This window comes from Cajanus cajan, chromosome 1 (assembly GCF_000230855.2).
Source record: "Cajanus cajan strain Asha chromosome 1, NIPB_CcT2T_4, whole genome shotgun sequence".
NCBI classification, from domain to species: Eukaryota; Viridiplantae; Streptophyta; class Magnoliopsida; order Fabales; family Fabaceae; genus Cajanus; species Cajanus cajan.
The window spans coordinates 52,137,840-52,160,329 of NC_138517.1; the positions used below are offsets into that span (position 1 = coordinate 52,137,840).

The 22,490-nt window shown below is 42.6% G+C and overlaps 2 protein-coding genes and 1 non-coding gene across 3 annotated transcripts in view; 2 read left to right on the forward strand and 1 right to left on the reverse strand.

Moving 5' to 3' along the window:
• LOC145954843 (uncharacterized) overlaps window positions 1-14,142 on the forward strand; it is a 38,892-nt gene extending 24,750 nt beyond the window's left edge. The window contains exon 2 of the mRNA XM_083069528.1: window positions 13,687-14,142. Within this exon, the coding sequence (XP_082925654.1) occupies window positions 13,687-14,142 (456 nt within the window). The remainder of the gene's footprint in view (window positions 1-13,686) is intronic.
• On the reverse strand, window positions 14,082-14,187 carry LOC114915666 (small nucleolar RNA R71). Its single transcript, XR_003803760.1, has one exon. It is a non-coding gene; the product is annotated as a small nucleolar RNA R71 (small nucleolar RNA).
• A 45-nt stretch (window positions 14,188-14,232) lies between these two features.
• LOC109794449 (uncharacterized) lies at window positions 14,233-16,338 on the forward strand. The gene is made up of 6 exons (XM_083069531.1): window positions 14,233-14,341; window positions 14,640-14,830; window positions 14,936-15,452; window positions 15,630-15,723; window positions 15,816-15,897; window positions 16,183-16,338. The coding sequence occupies exons 1-6, from the start codon at window positions 14,233-14,235 to the stop codon at window positions 16,336-16,338; spliced, it is 1,149 nt and encodes a 382-aa protein (XP_082925657.1).
• Window positions 16,339-22,490: the final 6,152 nt, after the last annotated feature.

Genomic DNA, 22,490 nt, shown 5'->3' on the forward strand with positions numbered 1-22,490 from the left:
CGCATCATTTTTATGTGGAAGTGTGTGTGACAACTTGGAGCACCTTCCCTTGGCCTCGACAAGTGCCATCATGGATAAAAAGAAATCCTTTAAAATAAAAGAAGCTCGGCAGGAAACCCAAAAAAAGGGGCTGCGCAAAAATAAGAGCAAAAGACCCGCTAGGAATCCCACAAAAGGGTGACCTAGGCAAAAGTTAGGGTTGCAAAAATGAAAAAAAAAAAAAAAATCCATGATGGTACCACGAGCCGAATTCAAGAAAGGTTCAAGGGAAGCTATCTAAGTTGTCAAATCACAACGTCAATAAACAAAGATTTTCTTAACTTCATAAGTGTTTAATCAAACAAGCCTAAACACATAAGCCTACCTTGGCCAACCATTCTTACAAAAACCATTTTTGAAAAATAAATCCCCTCTAAAACATAAACGTCAGAACAAAAATATCTTTCCTTCCTTTTCTCTCTTGTCCCAAACGATTTTAGAATAATCTGGTGGAAGCATGGAGAAATAAATCATCACTGAAAATGGATCTAATCTGAATAATAAAATGGTGGAAAAACTGTGCCAAGAATTCAAGATCCAACACCACAACTCTTCCCCATATCGGCCGAAGATGAATGGGGCAATCGAGGCAACCAATAAGAACATCAAGAAAATAGTGCAAAAGATGGTTGTCTCATTTAAAGACTGGCATTAGATGTTACCCTTCGCTCTTCATGGTTATAGGACTTCAGTACACAGTTCTACCTGTCGAGGTCGAAATACCTTCTCTAAGGGTAATCATGGAAGCAAAACTTTCCGAGGCAGAATGGGTTCAAAGCCGATACGACCAGTTGAACCTTATCAAAGAGAAACGGCTGAACGCCATATGCCATGGTCAAGCCAATCAGAGGAAGATCAAAAAGGCTTTTGACAAGAAAGTCCATCCTCGAGTCTACCATGAGGGAGAGTTGGTAATGAAGAAGTTGCTACCCGCCCTAAAGGACAAAATCGGAAAGTGGGCCCCAAATTACGAAGGACCATACGTGGTAAAACGAGCCTTATCAGGAGGAGCATTAATCCTCACAAACATGGATGGAGAAGAACTTCGATACCCAGTCAACACTGACGTGGTAAAGAAGTACTATGCTTGAAGACGTTGCTTGCATAGGCCCGCTAGGATGAAAACCCGAAAAGGGCGTCCTAGGCAAAAGTTAGGGCAACATAAAAAGCCCGCCAGTACAAGGGTACTAGGCAAAACAAAGGCGAATTTATCCCCGCTAGGATACGTCCTAGGCAAAAATTAGGGGCAAAAGAATAAGATGCAAAAATAAAGCAAGCAACGATCACTTGAATCGAAAACCGAAAGGCGGTTCAAGTGATTATCTTCTAGAAGCAAGTGTCTTGCAGAGTCTACACTCCTGGCTCAGGCATCTCACCCGAAGCAACTAGGGGAACGTAAAGAGCAACAATTACAGATATAATTGTTAAGCCCAATGTATATAGCCTACCCTGGCCAGCCATTCTTCAGAAATTTCCTTCTGTATATCTTTCTGTAAAAACACTTGTGAATATCAATAAAATATCTATTCATTTCTTTTCTCTCTTGACCATGTTATTATGCCTCTAAATTGGTATTTCATAAAAATTTGTACGAAATTCCTTTAATAATCGGTCAATAAAGAAAATTGGAAGGGTTCCTATAAAATCCGTAATCTCCTGCGTAAAAGGTTCACAAAAATATTCCCTCGCGTCGACGACAGAAATTCCTCCAAGAAGTGGAGGATAGGGAGAGCCATTCATTTTTTCTAAAAAAAAAAAAACATTAATAAAATAATTAAACTTGCATTTGTGCATCACACACACATTAGTTGCACATTTAAAGACCTTATCATGAGGCAATCGCATAAAATAGAAAAATAGAAAAATTGCTTGTGTATGACAGCAGTCAACAGAAAAAGCCAAAAAAGGCAAAAATACAGAAAAAGTCAAAATTCGACAAAAAAAGGCATAAGATTTAGAAAATCAACCGCATTGTACAGAATAACTGAGCCTGGAGAGGCTTGCCGAAATAATACTCGTACAGAATAACTGAGCCTGGAGAGGCTTGCCGAAATAATACTCGTACAGAATAACTGAGCCTGGAGAGGCTTGCCGAAATAATACTCCCCCATCGTACAGAATAAATGAGCCTGGAGAGGCTTACCGAAATAATACTCCCCAATCGTACAGAATAACTGAGCCTGGAGAGGCTTGCCGAAATAATACTCCCCAATTGTACAGAATAACTGAGCCTGGAGAGGCTTGTCGAAATAATACTCCCCAGAGACTTCTCAGCTCACTCTCGTGGATCAAATCCCCAGTAAGAGCTATCAAAACAAGATCAGCAAGATTCCCCAATGGAAGCATGATCATCTGAACAGAATATCCGAGTCAAAGGACTTTGACTTCCTCAGTGGAAGATAGCTTTCCAACTCGAGCGACGAGTGAAGCTAAGCCTGAAGAGGCTTTCTAAATAATATTCTGGGATACATAAGATCCTCAATCCACATTTGCCTACTCAGAGGCACTCCTTCAAAAGGAGGAAAAATCAAAAAGATCAATAATCATTCCCCAAGCGGAATTCGGCATCGAGCCAATCATTGAACGTCAAGATGATCCGCCTAACAGAAGAGGCTAATCAAAATCAACGACAAAATCCCCCAGTGGATAACAGCCTACGCAAAGGCAACAAAACCGGAAAATCAAAAGAGTCACCCGAATAAGGATAACCGGGATACTCCACCACCGTCGAAAGGACGTCAGCCAACCATAAGGCACCGCTCACATCAGAAAGAGCATCTTTGTGTCTGCACCCCCAAGGAATCAGAAATTCCCCAGTGGGCACCAACTACGCAATGGAAAGTTGGGACATAAGAACCTATGAGTAACTGCACATCCCCTAGACAGATCCCTGCGTTATCCAGCCCTCAACGGCATCAAAATCAAAAACAACCGTCGAAGCAGCATCGTGGACTGTGGAGACAAAGTCATTGCAAATCCCTGGAGAGGGCAAACTCACACTGCCACCGTCGTCACAAACACGGAGGTATGCAGCTTCCGGCTCGGGTGTCGAGTGTCGCCACCGGCCCGAAGCGGGGCTTTCGGCATTCGCGAAGGATGGTTGGACTCTTTTATTTGTTTAAAAAATATGGTTTGCTATAATGACTTATTCTCAAACTGAGACCTCGTCAAACGAGCAATTTTATTAAAATAATTCACCAATCCATATTAATCCCAAGCGGGACCCTCCATGGATTAGTGGTTTTCGCAAAAGGAGGGTTCTTTGGAGTCGCCACCAATGTTTTACCCAAAACATTGGAAAAAGGGATAAGGCAATCAATTCAAAAATCGACTTCGGCCATTACAACCAGAGTCGGGTAAGGGAGTCGGTTACGCGTGGGGAAGGTGTTAGCACCCCACAGCGCCCCTCTCGGGTTCCCTATGACAGATTATTTCTAAAATAACAGTGTAAAATTACTAAATTACCCCTATTTATTCTAAGCAATTATAAATTAACTATCTACATGATGACAGTTAAATATGCACACAGAAAGCAGTAAAAGGAAGGATTTTGAAGAAGAAACCTTTGAAGCGTGCTTTTTATATATTTCGTAAAACTGGGAAGCTTTTTGGCGTTCCCTCGCTCTACAAGCCCGCTCGCTCCCTCCTATAAAATTTTAACTATGGAAATCCGGAGGATTTCCCTTCGACTAGGTTCGATCCTCAAGCAAAATGGCTCGGGGCTCAAGAACTTCGTCGGATCAACTCTCCGAGTGATTTCTAGGGCAGAACACTGCTCAAAAACCCCAGAATACTCAAGGAGAGGGTTGAAACTATCTTCCAAAGTGTCCTATGACGTCCAATTGACGTCATATTTATAGGGAACAGGCGCAATACGGGCTATGGAATCAATACGGCCGTATTGAAATTTTTGAACTTCAATACGGCCGTATTGAGTTCAATACGGCCGTATTGAAATTCAGAAATTTCAATACGGCCGTATTGAGTTCACTGCGGCTGTATTGAAGCTTCAATACGGCCGTATTGATTTCAGTACGGCCGTATTGAAGTTTCTGAAAGTTCAATACGCCGTATTGAGTTCACTGCGGCCATATTGAAGCTTCAATACGGCCGTATTAAGTTTAGTACGGCCGTATTGGGCTTCATTCCCTCCACTTCCTTATTTTAAGCTACTCTAAGACCTCTAAATCTACAGATAGCCATCCTATGGTCTTCTAGGAGTCCTTCTGGCTGACTTTCCTTCGATCTTTGAGAGTCTTCAAGCTTTATTTCCGACCCGGACAATTTTAGGGGTCTACAGCTGCCCCCCCTTTACTTAGTCAAACGGCCTTTTGGTGTACCGATTGACAAGTAAAGGAGTTGACCCAATTGTCCGGGTAATGTGCCAACCTTCTGACTTGTAATGTCTTCTGGTGGAAAATTGTTGAGTAGCCTCTCCAGGTTGATGCATACCTCGGCGTTTCTGACAACCTTGGTAGTTGAGTACCGCCTCTCCAGGCCCTGCCTCTTAACATTCGGCAGTTGAGTATTGCCTCTCCAGGCCCTGCCTCTTAACATTCAGCAGTTGAGTATTGCCTCTCCAGGCCCTGCTTCTTAACATTCAGCAGTTGAGTATTGCCTCTCCAGGCCCTGCCTCTTAACATTCAGCAGTTGAGTATTGCCTCTCCAGGCCCTGCCTCTTAACATTCAGCAGTTGAGTATTGCCTCTCCAGGCCCTGCCTCTTAACATTCAGCAGTTGAGTATTGCCTCTCCAGGCCCTGCCTCTTAACATTCAGCAGTTGAGTATTGCCTCTCCAGGCCCTGCCTCTTAACATTCAGCAGTTGAGTATTGCCTCTCCAGGCCCTGCCTCTTAACATTCAGCAGTTGAGTATTGCCTCTCCAGGCCTTGCCTCTTAACATTCAGCAGTTCCTGCCTCTTAACATTCGGCAGTTGAGTATCGCCTCTCCAGGCCCTGCCTCTCAACATGAGGTAGTTGAGTATCGCCTCTCCAGGCCCTGCCTCTCAACATGAGGTAGTTGAGTATCGCCTCTCCAGGCCCTGCCTCTCAACATGAGGTAGTTGAGTATCGCCTCTCCAGGCCCTGCCTCTTAACATTCAGCAGTTGAGTATTGCCTCTCCAGGCCCTGCCTCTCAACATGAGGTAGTTGAGTATCGCCTCTCCAGGCCCTGCCTCTCAACATGAGGTAGTTGAGTATCGCCTCTCCAGGCCCTGCCTCTCAACATGAGGCAGTTGAGTATAGTTTGTCTCCACAGTCCACAATGCTGCTTCGACGGTTTGTTTTTCTGATTTTGTGCCGCTGAGGGCTGGATAACGCAGGGATCCGTCTAGGGGATGTGCAGTCATTCATAGGTTCCTGTGCCCCAACTTGCATTGCATTGTTGGTACCCATGGGGAATTTTTGACTCCTTGAGGTGTAGACACAGATGCTCTCTCTTTGAGCGATGCCTTATGTTTGGCTGACGTCCTTTTGACGTAGGTGGAGTATCCCGGTTGTCCTTATTCGGGTATCTCTTTTGGATTTTCTGATTTTTGCTGCCTCTGTGTAGGCTGTTATCCACTGGGGATTTTGTCATTCATTTCTTGACTGGCCTCTTCTGTTAGGCAAATAACCTTGATGTTTGGTGCTTGGTTGGATGCCGCATTCCGCTTGGGGAATATTTATTGATATTTTTTGATTTTTTTTCTTTTTGTAGGAATGCCTCTTGAGTAGGCGACTGGGGATTTGGGGATCTTATGTATCTTAGAGTATTATTTAGGAAGCCTCTACAGGCTTAGATTCACTCAACGCCTGAGTTGGAGAGCTATCTTCACTGAGGAAGTTTAAGTCCTTTGACTTGGATATTCTGCTTGGGAGATCGTACTTCCATTGGGGATTTTGACGATCTTGCTTTGGTAACTCTCGCTAGGGATTTGTTCTATGAGCTTGAGTTGAAATATCTCTGGGGAGTATTATTTCAGCAAGCCTCTCCAGGCTCAGTTATTCTGAAAGAGTATTATTTCGGCAAGCCTCTCCAGGCTTAGTTATTCTGAAAGAGTATTATTTCGGCGAGCCTCTCCAGGCTCAATTATTCTTGAAAGAGTATTATTTCGGCAAGCCTCTCCAGGCTTAGTTATTCTGAAAGAGTATTATTTCGGCGAGCCTCTCCAGGCTCAGTTATTCTGAAAGAGTATTATTTCGGCGAGCCTCTCCAGGCTCAATTATTCTTGAAAGAGTATTATTTCGGCAAGCCTCTCCAGGCTTAGTTATTTTGTGGGAGTATTATTTCGGCAAGCCTCTCCAGGCTCAATTATTCTGAGAGTATTATTTCGGCGAGCCTCTCCAGGCTCAATTATTCTGTATAATTTGTTGGATTTTCTGTATTTTGCCTTTTTGTTGATTTTGGCTTTTTCTGTGTTTTTGCCTTTTTTGTTGATTTTGGCTTTTTCTGTGTTTTTGCCTTTTTTGGTTGATTTCGGATTTTTCTGTACAGAAATGTTTCTGAGGAGTATTATTTTGGCAAGCCTCTTCAGGCTCAGTTATTCTGAGAGAGTATTATTTCGGCGAGCCTCTCCAGGCTCAATTATTTTGTGAGAGTATTATTTCGGCGAGCCTCTCCAGGCTCAATTATTCTGAGAGAGTATTATTTCGGCAAGCCTCTCCAGACTCAGTTATTCTGAGAGTATTATTTCGGCGAGCCTCTCCAGGCTCAGTTATTCTGTATGGTGAGAGAGTATTGTTTCTGCAAGCCTCTCCAGGCTTAATTATTCTGAGGAAGTATTTTTTCAGCAAGCCTCTCCAGGCTCAATCATTCTGTACAAACTGAGGAGTATTGTTTGTATCCTTGCCTTTTTTCGTTTTCGGCTTTTGTTGACTGCTGTCATACACAAGCAATTTTTCCTATTTTTCTATTTTATGCGACTGCCTCATGATGAGGTCTTTGAATGTGCAATTAATGTGCGTGATGCACAAATGCAAGTTTTATTATTTAATGTTTTGTTGTTTTTTAGAAAAAATGAATGGCTCCCCCTATCCTCTTCTTCTTGGAGGAATTTTGTCATCGACGTGAGGGAGGATTTCTGTTATTGCCAATACGGCCGTTATTCATTTCAGTATGCCCGTATTGAATTGAAAATTTGTTCATAACCCTAATTTTGGTACGGGCGTGCTGAACTTGATACGGGCGTATTGTTTTTCTGAAGTTTATATTTTTTTGTTTTGTTTTTTTTTGTTTTGTTTTTTTTTTTTTTTTCAATAAACAGAGAATAAGTGATCTTCCATTACACCTATCATCTGTATGCATGTATGCAGTATGATGCACCTAATTCTATTTGATTCACTTTTCAAAAGAATTAACCGATGCGTTTCTCTGTTTGGATTTTTGCCATTCCTCTAGACGGGCTGTGTGCTGCCGATTTCTGTAACCGAGGAATGATGCATGTTATATTGAGATGGGTGTCATCAACCCAGTGATTTTTCCCTTCCTTTAGAAGACATGTCAACCCTCCTATTGACCACTATATCTCCATGTTTCCACTAGATTATCTTAAAATCGTTTGGGACAAGAGAGAAAAGAAAGGAAAGGTATATATTTTTCGAAAGTTTGTGTTTTAGAGGGGATTATTCGTTTTTTGAAAAATGGATTTTGTAAGAATGGCTGGCCATGGTAGGCTTATTGTGTTTAGGCTTGTTTGTTTAAACATTCATGAAGTTAATCAAATCTTGTTATTGACGTTGTGATTTGACAACTTAGATAACTTCCCTTGAACCTTTCTTTTTGAATTTGGTTCATGGTACCATCATGGATTTCTTTCATTTTTTGATTGTCCTTATTTTTGCCTAAAACACCCTTCTGTGGCGTTTTAGCGGACCTTTGTTTTTATTCATTTTCGTAACCCTAACTTTTGCCTAGGTCACCCTTTTCGTGGGATTCATAGCGGGTCTTTTGCTCTTATTTTTGCGCAGCCCCCTTTTTGGGTTTCCTGCCGAGCTTCTTTTATTTTAAAAGATTTCTTTTTACCCATGATGGCACTTGTCGAGGCCAAGGGAAGGTGCTCCAAGTTGTCACACACACTTCCACATAAAAATGATGTGGGTTTATTGATTATTAAGACGATTTTAACCTCACTTATGTTCATTCAAACAGGGTTAAATAATGTGGTCTAGAATTTTATTGCAAGCAAGAAAAGAAGCGATAATGAATAATGAAGAATGATTTTATTATAATCATAGTGGAAACATGTGCCCTATCGAGGCTCGGGGGTCGGGCTGTCCCCGAGGAGTAATCTCTAATAGTCATCGAGTTTATACATCCCTATCGGAAGAAGAAAAACACTTGATGACGACAGTCGGCCTTGATATTTGTGAACCAGCCTTCCTAAAGATCTGGCTTAAAGAACGTCGAGAAGGATCTTGATTCCTCTTCGTTCTTTGATCATTAACAGGGTTGTATCCTAACCCTTGTTTCCCCGGATTGTCCTTGATAATGGGTAGCTCCGGGATTCCTTGGGAGTCCTTGCCTAATCCTTGTCCTGGCAAGTATCCGTTCTTAGTGAGCATATGGGCTACTTTCTTCATTTCTCGGGGAAACATCTCAACATTGGCAATTTCCAATGCTTGGAAGGCGGTTTCCAAAGCTTCCTCTGCTGCATCCACATAAGGTATGGTGGATGGCTTGCTGATGAGTATGTCATCTTCAGCTTGTACGGTCACCAGTTTGTCACCCACTATGAACTTGACTTTCTGGTGGAGCGTAGAGGGTACAGCTTTCGCATCATGAATCCAAGGTCGGCCAAGGAGACAGCTGTATGCCGGAGTAATGTCCATCACTTGAAATTCGACGTTGAAGATAGTGGGTCCAATTTGGATTGGAAGATTGATTTCTCCCACTACTTCTCTTTTAGAACCGTCGAAAGCTCGAACGATCATGTTGCTCGGGCGCATTTGGACTCCCTTGATTGCCAATTGCTTGAGCGTTCTTTTTGGCATCACATTCAAGGAAGATCCATTATCTACCAAGACTTTAACGATGTGATACTCCTTTCACTTTACAGAGGTGTGCAAGGGCTTGTTGTGATTTGGTCCCTCAGCGGGGATCTCTTCATCGGTGAAGGTGAGGTGATCACTAGCCGTGATGTGACTAACAATCCCCTCAAACTTGTCTTGGGAGATAGTGTGCGACACATATGCCTCGTTCAAGACTTTCGACAGAGCTTGCCGATGCGGTTTGGAGCTTAGGATCAACGACAACAGCGTAATCTTTGCTGGCGTCTTATGAAGTTGATCCATGATGGAGTACTCGCTCTGTCGGATATACTTTAACAGCTCGTCTGTCTCCTCCTCGGATTCTTTTTCCTCGGTTTTCTTTTCTTCTTTTTCTTTATTCTTGGGGGCTTTATCATGAAGATCTTCGGGAGTGTAGATCCTGCCACTCCTAGTCATGCCCCCAAGTCCAGCGATGTTAGAGATATCGCTGTCGGCAGAAAAATGGATGTCGTATATCCACGGCACAGCCTTATTCGATTCGTAGGGAAAAGGCCTTGGAGTAGTGATCCTTAACGGTGTCGGACCTTCCCCTTTATTCGTCTTGATTACCAACAACGGAGTTGATGTGCGCTCGCTTGGCGCGGTTGTTGGCTTACACTTAATAACAAATGGCGTGCGATCCATCTTGAACATACGCATCGATTATTTCTTTCTTTTTATTAATGTTTATTAATGAATTACTAGGAGGGATGTATGAAATGCAAATCTAGATCCCTCCATGATCTTTGATAAGAATGCATGATATGAGATGATGACGTTGAACATGCATGCATTGTGTTTATTCAACTAAGCATTATCATGTTTTTAGGATGTCCCTAAGATGATGCATGATATTGCTTGGTTTGGATAAATAACCCTTTTTTCTTTTTTGGGTATTTTTATTTATTATATTTTTTTGTATTTTTGGGTGAAAAGGGAAACTACCTATATGAATGTGATGAAGGTAGATGTTAACACCGTATAATGGAAGATTCTTATTCCTATTTATTCTGATTTTTAAAAGAATAGGAATGTTGTATGTTTAAAAAAAATGCAATGTATGCTCAAACAATTTCACATAAACAATGCACAAACAATTCACTCATCCACGAACAGTCACGAGCGAATCACGAGGTAGGGGTATCCTGCAGAAAAGTGCATATTCAAGGTGGATCTAAATGTTCTCACCGGTCTGAGGCCCCCAAGGTGCCCCCATTATAGGGACCCAATTCCTCTCATCGTAGGTCGATGGAAAGCTCCAACGCACCGTCGGACTCAAGTTCATGGTTATCACCTTGAGTGATGTTTTCCGACAACGGTCTACGGGCACCTATAGACCCATTCGACAACTGGCCGTACTAACATCCACTCCCTATGGTTAATCACTCATGCCCCCGGGTATAGAGGGAACTGTTGTGTGCAAAGGTTTGTGTGCAGTTTTTATTTCAAACAATTGCGTAAATTTAAAAATACAACAGTTATTAAAGCCAAATAGATAAACATGTTATCATACAAGTGAGGGGTAATAAAGTAATTTTAACTATTATTTGTTAAAAATAATCTGTCACTAAATGGGACTGACTCTCGAGGCTTCCCCAGTGGAGTCGCCATCTGTCGCCACCGGCCCGAAGCGGGGCTTTCGGCATTCGCGAAGGATGGTTGGACTCTTTTATTTGTTTAAAAAATATGGTTTGCTAGAATGACTTATTCTCAAACTGAGACCTCGTCAAACGAGCAATTTTATTAAAATGATTCACCAATCCATATTAATCCCAAGCGGGACCCTCCATGGATTAGTGGTTTTCGCAAAAGGAGGGTTCTTTGGAGTCGCCACCAATGTTTTACCCAAAACATTGGAAAAAGGGATAAGACAATCAATTCAAAAATCGACTTCGGCCATTACAACCAGAGTCGGGTAAGGGAGTCGATTACGCGTGGGGAAGGAGTTAGCACCCCACAGCGCCCCTCTCGGGTTCCCTATGACAGATTATTTCTAAAATAACAGTGTAAAATTACTAAATTACCCCTATTTATTCTAAGCAATTATAAATTAACTATCTACATGATGACAGTTAAATATGCACACAGAAAGCAGTAAAAGGAAGGATTTTGAAGAAGAAACCTTTGAAGCGTGCTTTTTATATATTTCGTAAAACTGGGAAGCTTTTTGGCGTTCCCTCGCTCTACAAGCCCGCTCGCTCCCTCCTATAAAATTTTAACTATGGAAATCCGGAGGATTTCCCTTCGACTAGGTTCGATCCTCAAGCAAAATGGCTCGGGGCTCAAGAACTTCGTCGGATCAACTCTCCGAGTGATTTCTAGGGCAGAACACTGCTCAAAAACCCCAGAATACTCAAGGAGAGGGTTGAAACTATCTTCCAAAGTGTCCTATGACGTCCAATTGACGTCATATTTATAGGGAACAGGCGCAATACGGGCTATGGAATCAATACGGCCGTATTGAGTTCACTGCGGCTGTATTGAAGCTTCAATACGGCCGTATTGATTTCAGTACGGCCGTATTGAAGTTTCAGAAAGTTCAATACGCCGTATTGAGTTCACTGCGGCCATATTGAAGCTTCAATACCGCCGTATTAAGTTTAGTACGGCCGTATTGGGCTTCATTCCCTCCACTTCCTTATTTTAAGCTACTCTAAGACCTCTAAATCTACAGATAGCCATCCTATGGTCTTCTAGGAGTCCTTCTGGCTGACTTTCCTTCGATCTTTGAGAGTCTTCAAGCTTTATTTCCGACCCGGACAATTTTAGGGGTCTACATCGAGCGAAGCTAAGCCTGGAGAGGCGGTACTCACGCTACCCCGTCGTCAAAAACACGGAGTTATGCAGCTTCCGGCTCGGGTGTCGAGCGAAGCTAAGCCTGGAGAGGCGGTACTCACACTACCCCGTCGTCAAAAACACGGAGGTATGCAGCTTCCGGCTCGGGTGTCGAGCGAAGCTAACCCTGGAGAGGGCAAACTCACACTGCCACCGTCGTCACAAACACGGAGGTATGCAGCTTCCGGCTCGGGTGTCGAGCGAAGCTAAGCCTGGAGAGGCGGTACTCACGCTACCCCCGTCGTCAAAAACACGGAGGTATGCAGCTTCCGGCTCGGGTGTCGAGCGAAGCTAAGCCTGGAGAGGCGGTACTCACACTACCCCGTCGTCAAAAACACGGAGGTATGCAGCTTCCGGCTCGGGTGTCGAGCGAAGCTAAGCCTGGAGAGGCGGTACTCACGCTACCAAGGTTGTCAGAAGCACCGAGGTATGCACGAGCCTGGAGAGGCGACGACTAATACTCAACCTGGAGAGGCTACTCAACAATTTTCCACCGGAAGACACTACAAGTCAGAAGGATGGCCTACTCCCCGGACAATTGGGTCAACTCCTTTACTTGTCAACCGGTACACCAAAAAGCCGTTTGACTAAGTAAAGGGGGGGCAGCTGTAGACTCCTAAAATTGTCCGGGTCGGAAATAAGACTCGAAGACTCTCAAAGACCGAAGGAAAGTCAGCCGGAAGGACTCCTGGAAGACCCTGGAAGACCCTAGGATGATTATCTGTAGGTTTAGAGGTCTTAGAGTAGCTTGAAATAAGGAAGTGGGAGGTTTGGAGCTCAATACGGCCTCCTAGAAGTTCAGTACGGCCGTACTGAACATTTTGAACTACCCGTACTGAATTCAATACGGCCGTACTGTAGTTCAAAACTTCAGTACGGGCCGTATTGACCCCAGAGGCCGTACTGCGCCTCACTCCTATATATAGGACGTCATTTGGACGTCATTCCACATTTTTCCACACTTCTTGGACTCTCTTCTTGAGTATTCTGGGGTTTTTGAGCAGTGTTCTGCCCTAGAATTCTCTCCGAGAGCCGATCCGACGAAGTTCTTAAGTTCTGAGCATTTAGCTTGAGAATTCGAACTAGTCGAAGGGAAATATTTTTGATTTCCATAGTAAAGATTAATTTTTAGGGAAGGAGCGAGCGAACGTGTAGTGGGAGGGAGCGCCAAAAAGCCTCCTAACATTTGAATATATAAAAGCACGCTTCAAAGGTTTCTTCTTCAAAATCCTTCCTTTTACTGCTTTCTGATTGTTGCATCGCATGTTTAATTTATTCATGTAGTTATCTTATTCATAGCCGTTTATAATAAATAGGGGTAATTTAGTAATTTTACACTGTTATTTATGAAATAATCCGTCATAGGGAACCCGAAAGGGGCGTTGTGGGGTGCTAACACCTTCCCCGCACGTAACCGACTCCCTTACCCGACTCTGGTTGTAATGGCCAAGGTTGATTTATGAAATCAATTGCCTTATCCCTTTTTCCAATGTTTTGGGTAAAACATTGGTGGCGACTCCAAGAACCCTTCTTTTTGCGAAAACCACTAATCCATGGAGGGTCCCGCTTGGGATTAACATGGATTGGTGAATCATTTAATAAAATTGTTAGTTCGATGAGGTCTCAGTTTGAGAATAAGTCGTTCTAACAATCCATCATCTTTTCAAAACTTAAAAAGAGTCCAACCATCGTCGCGAATGCCAAGGTCCGTTTCGGCGGGTGGCGACAGTGGTCTATAATACTCACTACGAGCCTGAAGAGGCTGATTAAAGAATTCTAACGTCAATGAGTGAAGTTGACAAACTAGGAGTGGTTGAGAATACTTGGGACAAGGAGTGGTCGTGAGAGGACTCTTAGGGAGATGGCTGCACCTAATTTCACATATGAGAGTTTGTGTATTCAATATCCAGAAGAAGATGTTCCTTTTGTGCTTAAAACTGGACTAATCCATTTGTTGCCCAAGTTGCATGGTCATGCAGGTGAGGATCCACATAAACATCTGAAGGAGTTCCATATTATTTGTTCTACCATGAAGCCTCCTAATGTTCAAGAGGATCACATTTACCTGAAGGCATTTCCACATTCATTGGAGGGAGTTGCTAAAGATTGGCTGTATTATTTGGCTCCTAGGTCCATCACTAGCTGGGATGATCTGAAAAGAATGTTTCTGGAGAAACTCTTCCCTGCCTCGAGGACCACTACAATCAGAAAGGATATATCAGGGATCAGGCAACTTGGTGGAGAAAGCTTGTATGAGTACTAGGAGAGATTCAAGAAGTTGTGTGCAAGCTGTCCTCACCACCAGATTTCTGAGCAGTTGTTGCTACAATATTTCTATGAGGGGTTGAATAACATGGAGAGGAGTATGATAGATGCTGCAAGTGGTGGAGCACTTGGTGACATGACCCCAGCTGAAGCAAGGCACTTGATAGAAAAAATGGCCTCCAACTCTCAACAATTTAGTACCAGACAATGCAATTGTCATCAGAGGAGTTCATGATGTGGCCACTGATGTATATAAAAAGCTGGAGAGTAAAAAGCTGGTGACTCAACTTGCTGCAAATCAAAAATCTGCATCTATAGCAAGGGTCTACGACCTTTGTTCTTCAATTGATCACCACACAAATGTATGCCCTTCTCTACAACAGTCAGGAGTAAATGAGCATCTAGAGGCATATGCTGCAAATATTTACAACAGACCTTCTGTCCAACAAAAATAGCAGTAGATTTATGACCTCTCCAGTAATAGGTACAATCCAGGTTGGAGAAATCACCCCAATCTCAGATGGTCTAACCAGCAGCAGCAACAACAGCCATCCCCTGCCTTCCAAAATATTGCTGGTCCCAGCAGATATGTGCCTCCCCCTATCCAACAGCAACAAAGACAACATGAAGCTCCTACACCACCAGCTCCTCAACCTTCTACTTCTGAACCTTCATTGGAGGAGTTAGTGAGGCAGATAACTCTTCAAAATATGCAATTCCAGCAAGAGACCAGAGCTTCCATTTAGAGCTTGACCAATTAGATGGGGCAGATGGCTACTCAACTTAATTAGGCACAGTCACAAAATTCAGATAGATTGCCTTCTCAGATTGTGCAGAATCCAAAAAATGTGAGTGTCATCACATTAAGGTCATGGAAACAGATTGACATACCCATTACAGTACCTCCACCTCCATCTGCACCTGTGCCAGTACAAATTCCAGCATTTGCACCTGAGCGAAATGATGAACCAGTTGGTGCCCGAAATTTCCATGCAGGTGGACCTTCTTCCAGCACCAATTTTGATTTGCAGCAGCCTCCTATCGCTCTTCCATTTCCTCCTAAATTGATTCCATGCAAAAAGATGGAAGAGGTGGATAAGGAGATATTAGAGACCTTCAGGAAAGTAGAGGTGAACATACCTCTACTTGATGCCATAAAGCAAATCCCGAGATATGCAAAATTCTTGAAGGAGCTATGCACTCATAAGAGGAAAATGAAGGGAAATGAGAGAATCAACATGGGCAGAAATGTGTATGCTTTGATAGGTAAATCTGTTCCGCACATTCATGAAAAATGTAAGGACCCAGGTACTTTCTGCATACCTTGTATTATTAGGAATAGCAAATTTGAAAATGCCATGCTTGATTTGGGTGCTTCTATAAATGTCATGCCTTTGTCCATTTTTAAATCACTGTCTCTTGGTCCTATGCAACCTACGGGTGTGGTGATACAATTGGCAAATAGAAGTGTCACCCACCCTACAGGTTTCATTGAGGATGTCTTAGTTCGGGTCGGTGAACTGATTTTTCCTGCTGATTTCTATGTGCTTGATATGAGGAGGGATTCTCCCATAGATCTGTCCCAATCATTTTAGGCAGACCATTTTTGAAAATAGCCTGAACTAATATTGATGTGTATGCTGGTACATTGTCCATGGAATTTGGTGATAGTATTGTCCATTTTAATATTCTTGATGCCATGAGACATCCATCTGAAGACCATTCTGTTTTTCGTGCTGAGATACTTGATGATGTTGTTGATGAGTATGCTTCTAATTTTTATTCTTTGCATGATAATAAAAATTATTTTCTATCTGATGTATACAATTCTCTTGCATGCACTGAATCTGATTATGTTTCTGAGTTTGATTTTGAATCTATTTCTGTGTCTGATTTTGATTCCTGTTCCAAAAACAAATCTAATTTTGTATACGATTTTGTATCTGATGTTTTGGGTGTTGTACCTCTGGATATTATTTCTTTAAAGTCAGAATGCACTAACCATGTTTCAAGAAGTACACATGAATCTAACTTGTAGGTTGAGGTACATGCTCTGGAACCCTTAGTTCCTTCTACTGTTCAACCAACACCCATTCCAGAATTAAAGCCTCTACTAGAAAACCTCAAGTATGCTTACTTAGAGGATGATGAGAAGTTGCCAGTGATCATTTCTACCTCCCTTGATGCTGTTTAAGAAGAGAAATTATTGCACGTTCTGAAAAAGCATAAGAAAGCCATCAGTTGGACCCTGGCAGACATTCATGGTATCAGCCCATCCACTTGCATGCATAGGATACTCTTAGAGGATGGAGCTAAACCAATCAGACAGTCCCAGAGGCGACTCAACCCTGTCATTTTGGATGTAGTGAAGAAGGAGGTGACCAAGCTTCTTCAAGCTGGGATCATTTATCCTATATTAGATAGTTAGTGGGTGAGTCCGGTCCAAGTGGTCCCCAAGATGACAGGCCTCATTATTGTGAAAAATGAGAGGGATGAGCTTGTCGCCACCGGCCCGAAACGGGCTTTCGGCATTCGCGAGGGATGGTTGGACTCTTTTATTTGTTTAAAAATATGGATTGCTAGAATGACTTGTTCTCAAACTGAGACCTCGTCAAACGAGCAATTTTATTAAAAGGCTCACCAATCCATGTTAATCCCAAGCGGGACCCTCCACAGATTAGCGGTTTTCATAAAAAGGAAGGGTTCATGGAGTCGCCACCAATGTTTTACTCAAAACATTGGAAAAAGGGATAAGGCAATTGATTTTATAAATCAACTTCGGCCATTACAACCAGAGTTGGGTAAGGGAGTCGGTTACGCGTGGGGAAGGTGTTAGCACCCCACAGCGCCCCTTTCGGGTTCCCTATGACAGATTATTTCTAAAATAATAGCGCAAAAATTACTAAATTACCCCTATTTATTATAAGCGATTATAAGCGAAATATCTACATGATGATAATTTAAGTATGCAACACTCAGAAAGCAGTAAAAGAAAGGATTTAAGAAGGAAACCTTTGAAGCGTGCTTTTCTATATATTTAAACAGAAATTGGGAAGCTTTTTGGCGTTCCCTCACTCTACAAGCCCGCTCCTTCCTAAAAAATAATTTTTGACTTGGAAATCCGATGGATTTCCCTTCGACTTAGTTCGAGACTCAAGCAAAATGCTCAGAGCTCAAAAACTTCGTCGGATCAACTCTCCGAGTGATTTCTAGGCAGAGCACTGCTCAAAAAAACCCAGAATACTCAAGAAGAGGGTTAAAACTCAGTCCCAAAGTGTCAAATGACGTCCCATTGACGTCATATTTATAGGGATGAGGCTCAATACGGTTTATGAGGGTCAATACGGTCAACATTGAAATTTTGAACTAATACGGCCGTATTGAATTCAAAATGTTCAATACGGCCGTACTGAACCTCTGGGAGGCCGTATTGGGCTTCATTCCTCCCACTTTTCTTATTTTAGCTATCCTAAGACCTCTAGACCTATAGAGAACCCTCCTTGGGCCTTCTGGAAGTCCTTCTGGCTGATCTTCCTTCAGTCTTCGAGAGTCTTCAAGTTTTATTTCCGACCCGGACAATTTTAGGGGTCTACAGCTGCCCCCCCTTTACTTAGTCGGACGGCCTTTTGGTGTACCGGCTGACAAGTAAAGGAGTTGACCCAATTGTCCGGGTGATGTGCCAACCTTCTGACTTGTAGCGTCTTCCGGTGGAAAATTGTTGAGTAGCCTCTCCAGGTTGTTGCATACCTCGGCGCTTCTGACAACCTCGGTAGCTAAGTTTACCCTCTCCAGGGTCAACTTCACTCGACGCCCGAGCTGGAAGTTGAACACCAACGTGCCTCTGACGACGCTGATGGTTGAGTACTGTCTCTCCAGACCCTGCCTCTCAACATGAGGTAGTTGAGTATTGCCTCTCCAGGCCCTGCCTCTTAACATTCGGCAGTTGAGTTTACCCTCTCCAGGGTCTGCGTCTTAACATTCGGCAGTTGAGTTTTACCCTCTCCAGGGTCTGCGTCTTAACATTCGGCAGTTGAGTTTACCCTCTCTAGGGTCTGCGTCTTAACATTCGGCAGTTGAGTTTACCCTCTCCAGGGTCTGCGTCTTAACATTCGGCAGTTGAGTTTACCCTCTCCAGGGTCTGCGTCTTAACATTCGGCAGTTGAGTTTACCCTCTCCAGGGTCTGCGTCTTAACATTCGGCAGTTGAGTTTTACCCTCTCCAGGGTCTGCGTCTTAACATTCGGCAGTTGAGTTTACCCTCTCCAGGGTCTGCGTCTTAACATTCGGCAGTTGAGTTTACCCTCTCCAGGGTCTGCGTCTTAACATTCGGCAGTTGAGTTTGCCCTCTCCAGGGTCTGCGTCCGTGTCTTCTGATCACTTCGGCAATGTAAGTTTACCCTTTCCAGGGATTTGAGATGATTTTTTTTTTCTCCACAGTCCACGATGCTGCTTCGACGGTTTTTCTGATTTTGTGCCACTGAGGGCTGGATAACGCAGGGATCCGTCTAGGGGATGTGCAGTCATTCATAGGTTCCTGTGCCCCAACTTGCATTGCATTGTTGGTACCCATGGGGAATTTCTGACTCCTTGGGGTGTAGACACAGATGCTCTCTCTCTGAGTTGAGCGATGCCTTATGTTTGGCTGACGTCCTTTTGACGTAGGTGGAGTATCCCGGTTGTCCTTATTCGGGCGACTCTTTTTGTTTTCCTGGTTTTGTTGCCTCTGTGTAGGCTATTATCCGCTGGGGATTTTGTCATTGATTTTGATTAGCCTCTTCTGTTAGGCAGATCATTTTGACGCTTGATGTTTGGCTGAAAAGCCAGATTCCGCTTGGGGAATTGTTATTGATCTTTTGGATTTTTGCTTTTTGTAGGAATGCCTCTGAGTAGGCGAGTGGGGATTTAAAGTTTATATATCCCAGAGTATTATTTAGAAAGCCTCTTCAGGCTTAGCTTCACTCATCGCTTGAGTTGGAAAGCTACCTTCCACTGAGGAAGTCTAAGTCCTTTGACTAGATATACTGCTTGGGTGATCGTGCTTCCATTGGGAATTTTGTCGATCTTGCTTTGATAGCTTTCACTGGGGAATTTGCCCCGTGAGTGGAAGCTGAGATATCTCTGGGGAGTATTATTTCGGCGAGCCTCTCCAGGCTCAATTATTCTGATAGAGTATTATTTAGGCGAGCCTCTCCAGGCTCAGTTATTCTGAGAGAGTATTATTTCGGCGAGCCTCTCCAGGCTCAATTATTCTGTACGATGAGTTGCTTTTCTTGTTCAGCCTAAGAATGCAAGCTGAGATGTCTTTTGGTGAGTATTATTTTGGCAAGCCTCTCCAGGCTCAGTTTTGTTGGATTTTCTGTATTTTGCCTTTTTGTTGGCTTTTTCTGTGTTTTTGCCTTATTTGCTGGTTTCGGCTTTTTCTGTATATATATATATATATATATATATATATATATTTTTTTTTTTTTTTTTGGCTTTTTCTGTATTTTTGCCTTTTTGTTGGTTTTGGCTTTTTCTGTACAGAAATTTCTCTGAGGAGTATTATTTTGGCGAGCCTCTCCAGGCTCAATTATTCTGAGAGAGTATTATTTTGGCGAGCCTCTCCAGGCTCAATTATTCTGAGAGTATTATTTCGGCGAGCCTCTCCAGGCTCAATTATTTTGTATGATGCTGTTGATTTTCTGAATTTCTTCATTTTGTTTGCTGCTGTCATACACAAGCAATTTTTCCTATTTTCTATTTTATGTAATTGCCTCATGGTAAGGTCTTTAAATGTGCAACTAATGTGTGTGATGCACGCGATGCAAGTTTTTATTTTTGTTCTTTTATTTAGAAAAGTGAATGGCTCTCCCTATCCTCTTCTTCTTTGGAGGAGTTTCTGTCATCGACGCGAGGGAGGATTTTTGTGAGCCTTTTATGCAGAAGATTATGGATTTTATAGGAACCCCTCCAATTTTCTTTATTGACCGATTATTAAGGAATTTCATACAATTTTTTAGAAATACCAATTTAGAGGCATAATCACATGGTCAAGAGAGGAAAGAAATGAATAGATATTTTATTAATATTCACAAGTGTTTTTACAGAAAGATATACAGAAGGAATTTCTGAAGAATGGCTGGCCAGGGTAGGCTATATACATTTTTGGCTTAAACAATTATATCTGTAATTGTCACTCTTCCCGTTCCCTTAATCGCTTCGGGTGAGATGCCTGAGCCAGGAGTGTAGATGCTGCAAGACGCTCGCTTCTAGAAGATAATCACTTGAACCGCCTTTCGGTTTTCGATTCAAGTGACCGTTGCTTGCTTATCTTATACATCTTATTCTTTTGCCCCTAACTTTTGCCTAGGACGTATCCTAGCGGGGATAATTTTGCCTTTATTTTGCCTAGTACCCTTGTACTGGCGGGCTTTTTATTTTGCCCTAACTTTTGCCTAGGACGCCCTTCTTGGGTTTTCATCCTAGCGGGCCTATGCAAGCAACATCTTCAAGCATAGTACTTCTTTACCACGTCAGTGTTGACTGGGTATCGAAGTTCTTCTCCATCCATGTCTGTGAGGATCAATGCTCCTCCTGAGAAGGCTCGTTTTTCCACGTATGGTCCTCCGTGATTTGGGGCATACTTTCCGATTTTGTCCTTTTGAGTTGGTAGCAATTTCTTCATTACCAACTCTCCCTCATGGTAGACTCGAGGGTGGACTTTCTTGTCAAAAGCCTTTTTTGATCTTCTTCTGATAGGCTTGACCATGGCATATGGCGTTCAGCCGTTTTTCTTCAATGAGGTTCAACTGGTCATACCGGCCTTGAACCCATTCTGCTTCGGAAAGTTTTGCTTCCATGATTACCCTTAGGGAAGGTATTTCGACTTCGACGGGTAGAACTGCCTTCATCCCATAGACGAGGGAGAATGGAGTAGCTCCTGTAGATGTGCGTACTGAAGTCCTATAACCATGGAAAGCGAAGGGTAACATCTCGTGCCAGTCTTTAAATGAGACAACCATCTTTTGCACTATTTTCTTGATGTTCTTATTGGTTGCCTCGACTGCCCCATTCATCTTTGGCCGATATGGGGAAGAGTTATGGTGTTGGATCTTGAATTCTTAGCACAGTTCTTCCACCATTTTGTTGTTCAGATTAGATCCATTATCAGTGATGATTTATTTCTCCATGCTTCCACTAGATTATTCTAAAATCGTTTGGGACAAGAGAGAAAAGAAAGGAAAGATATTTTTTGTTATGAAGTTTGTGGTTTAGAGGGGATTTATTTTTCAAAAATGGTTTTTGTAAGAATGGATGGCCAAGGTAGGCTTATGTGTTTAGGCTTGTTTGATTAAACATTTATGAAGTTAAAAAGTCGTGTTGTGATTCGACAACTTGGATAGCTTCCCTTGAACCTTTCTTTTTGAATTCGGTTCATGGTACCATCATGGATTTCTTTTGTTTTTTGATTGTCCTTTTTTTTGCCTAAAACACCCTTTTGTGGCGTTTTAGCGGACCTTTGTTTTTGTTTATTTTTGTAACCCTAACTTTTGCCTAGGTCACCCTTTCGTGGGATTCCTAGCGGGTCTTTTGCTCTTATTTTTGCGCAGTCCCCTTTTTGAGTTTTCTGCCGAGCTTCTTTTATTTTAAAGGATTTATTTTTATCCATGATGGCACTTGTCAAGGCCAAGGGAAGGTGCTCCAAGTTGTCACACACACCTCCACATGAAAATGATGTGGGTTTATTATTATTAAGATGATTTTAACCTCATTCATGTTTATTCAAACAGGGTTAAAAATGATGCGGTTTAGAATTTTATTATAAGCAAGAAAAGAAGCAATGAAGAATGATTTTATTATAATCATAGCGGAAACATGTGTCCTTATTTCATCACTGATATGGGTCCCAATGTTGACCTCTTATATCTTTCGGCCATGCCCCAAATTCACAGTCTCTAATTTCTCTTAACGAGCTTCTTAATGTAGCAATCTTTGCAGATCCGGAGAAATGGTCTCCTCATCACTGTCCAACTCAACCCATTTATCCTCAACTTTCGGATCCCAGTCAGAGCGAACAATTACAGACACAATTATTTTATTGGTTCTGTTTAGGTTTAGAATTATTAATGTTAATGGGGAAAGAGAGAAAAGAACAAGAAAGAGAGAAATGTGAAAAATGCCTCTTTATTGATATGTATTAAAACTGTACAAAAACCCTTATTTACATGAAAAGGTTCTCATGATCTCGGGTACTGATCATGAGTCCCTAAAAGAAAAATATGAAGGGGCCCTATCGTGGCTTGTTCTTCTCTCTAATCCTGCTTTGGCCGAGGATTCTTGCTCACGTCGGGCGCTGTCGAATCGAAGG

Bases quoted from the DNA above. Each gene is read 5' to 3' on its own strand.
- LOC109794449 (XM_083069531.1), top strand. From the start codon at position 14,233: ATGGAGAGGAGTATGATAGATGCTGCAAGTGGTGGAGCACTTGGTGAC. The intron at 14,831-14,935 runs GTGAGGCAGATA...CAACTTAATTAG, and splicing joins AACCTTCATTGGAGGAGTTA to GCACAGTCACAAAATTCAGA. The intron at 15,724-15,815 runs GTCCCAATCATT...ATTTGGTGATAG, and splicing joins AGGGATTCTCCCATAGATCT to TATTGTCCATTTTAATATTC.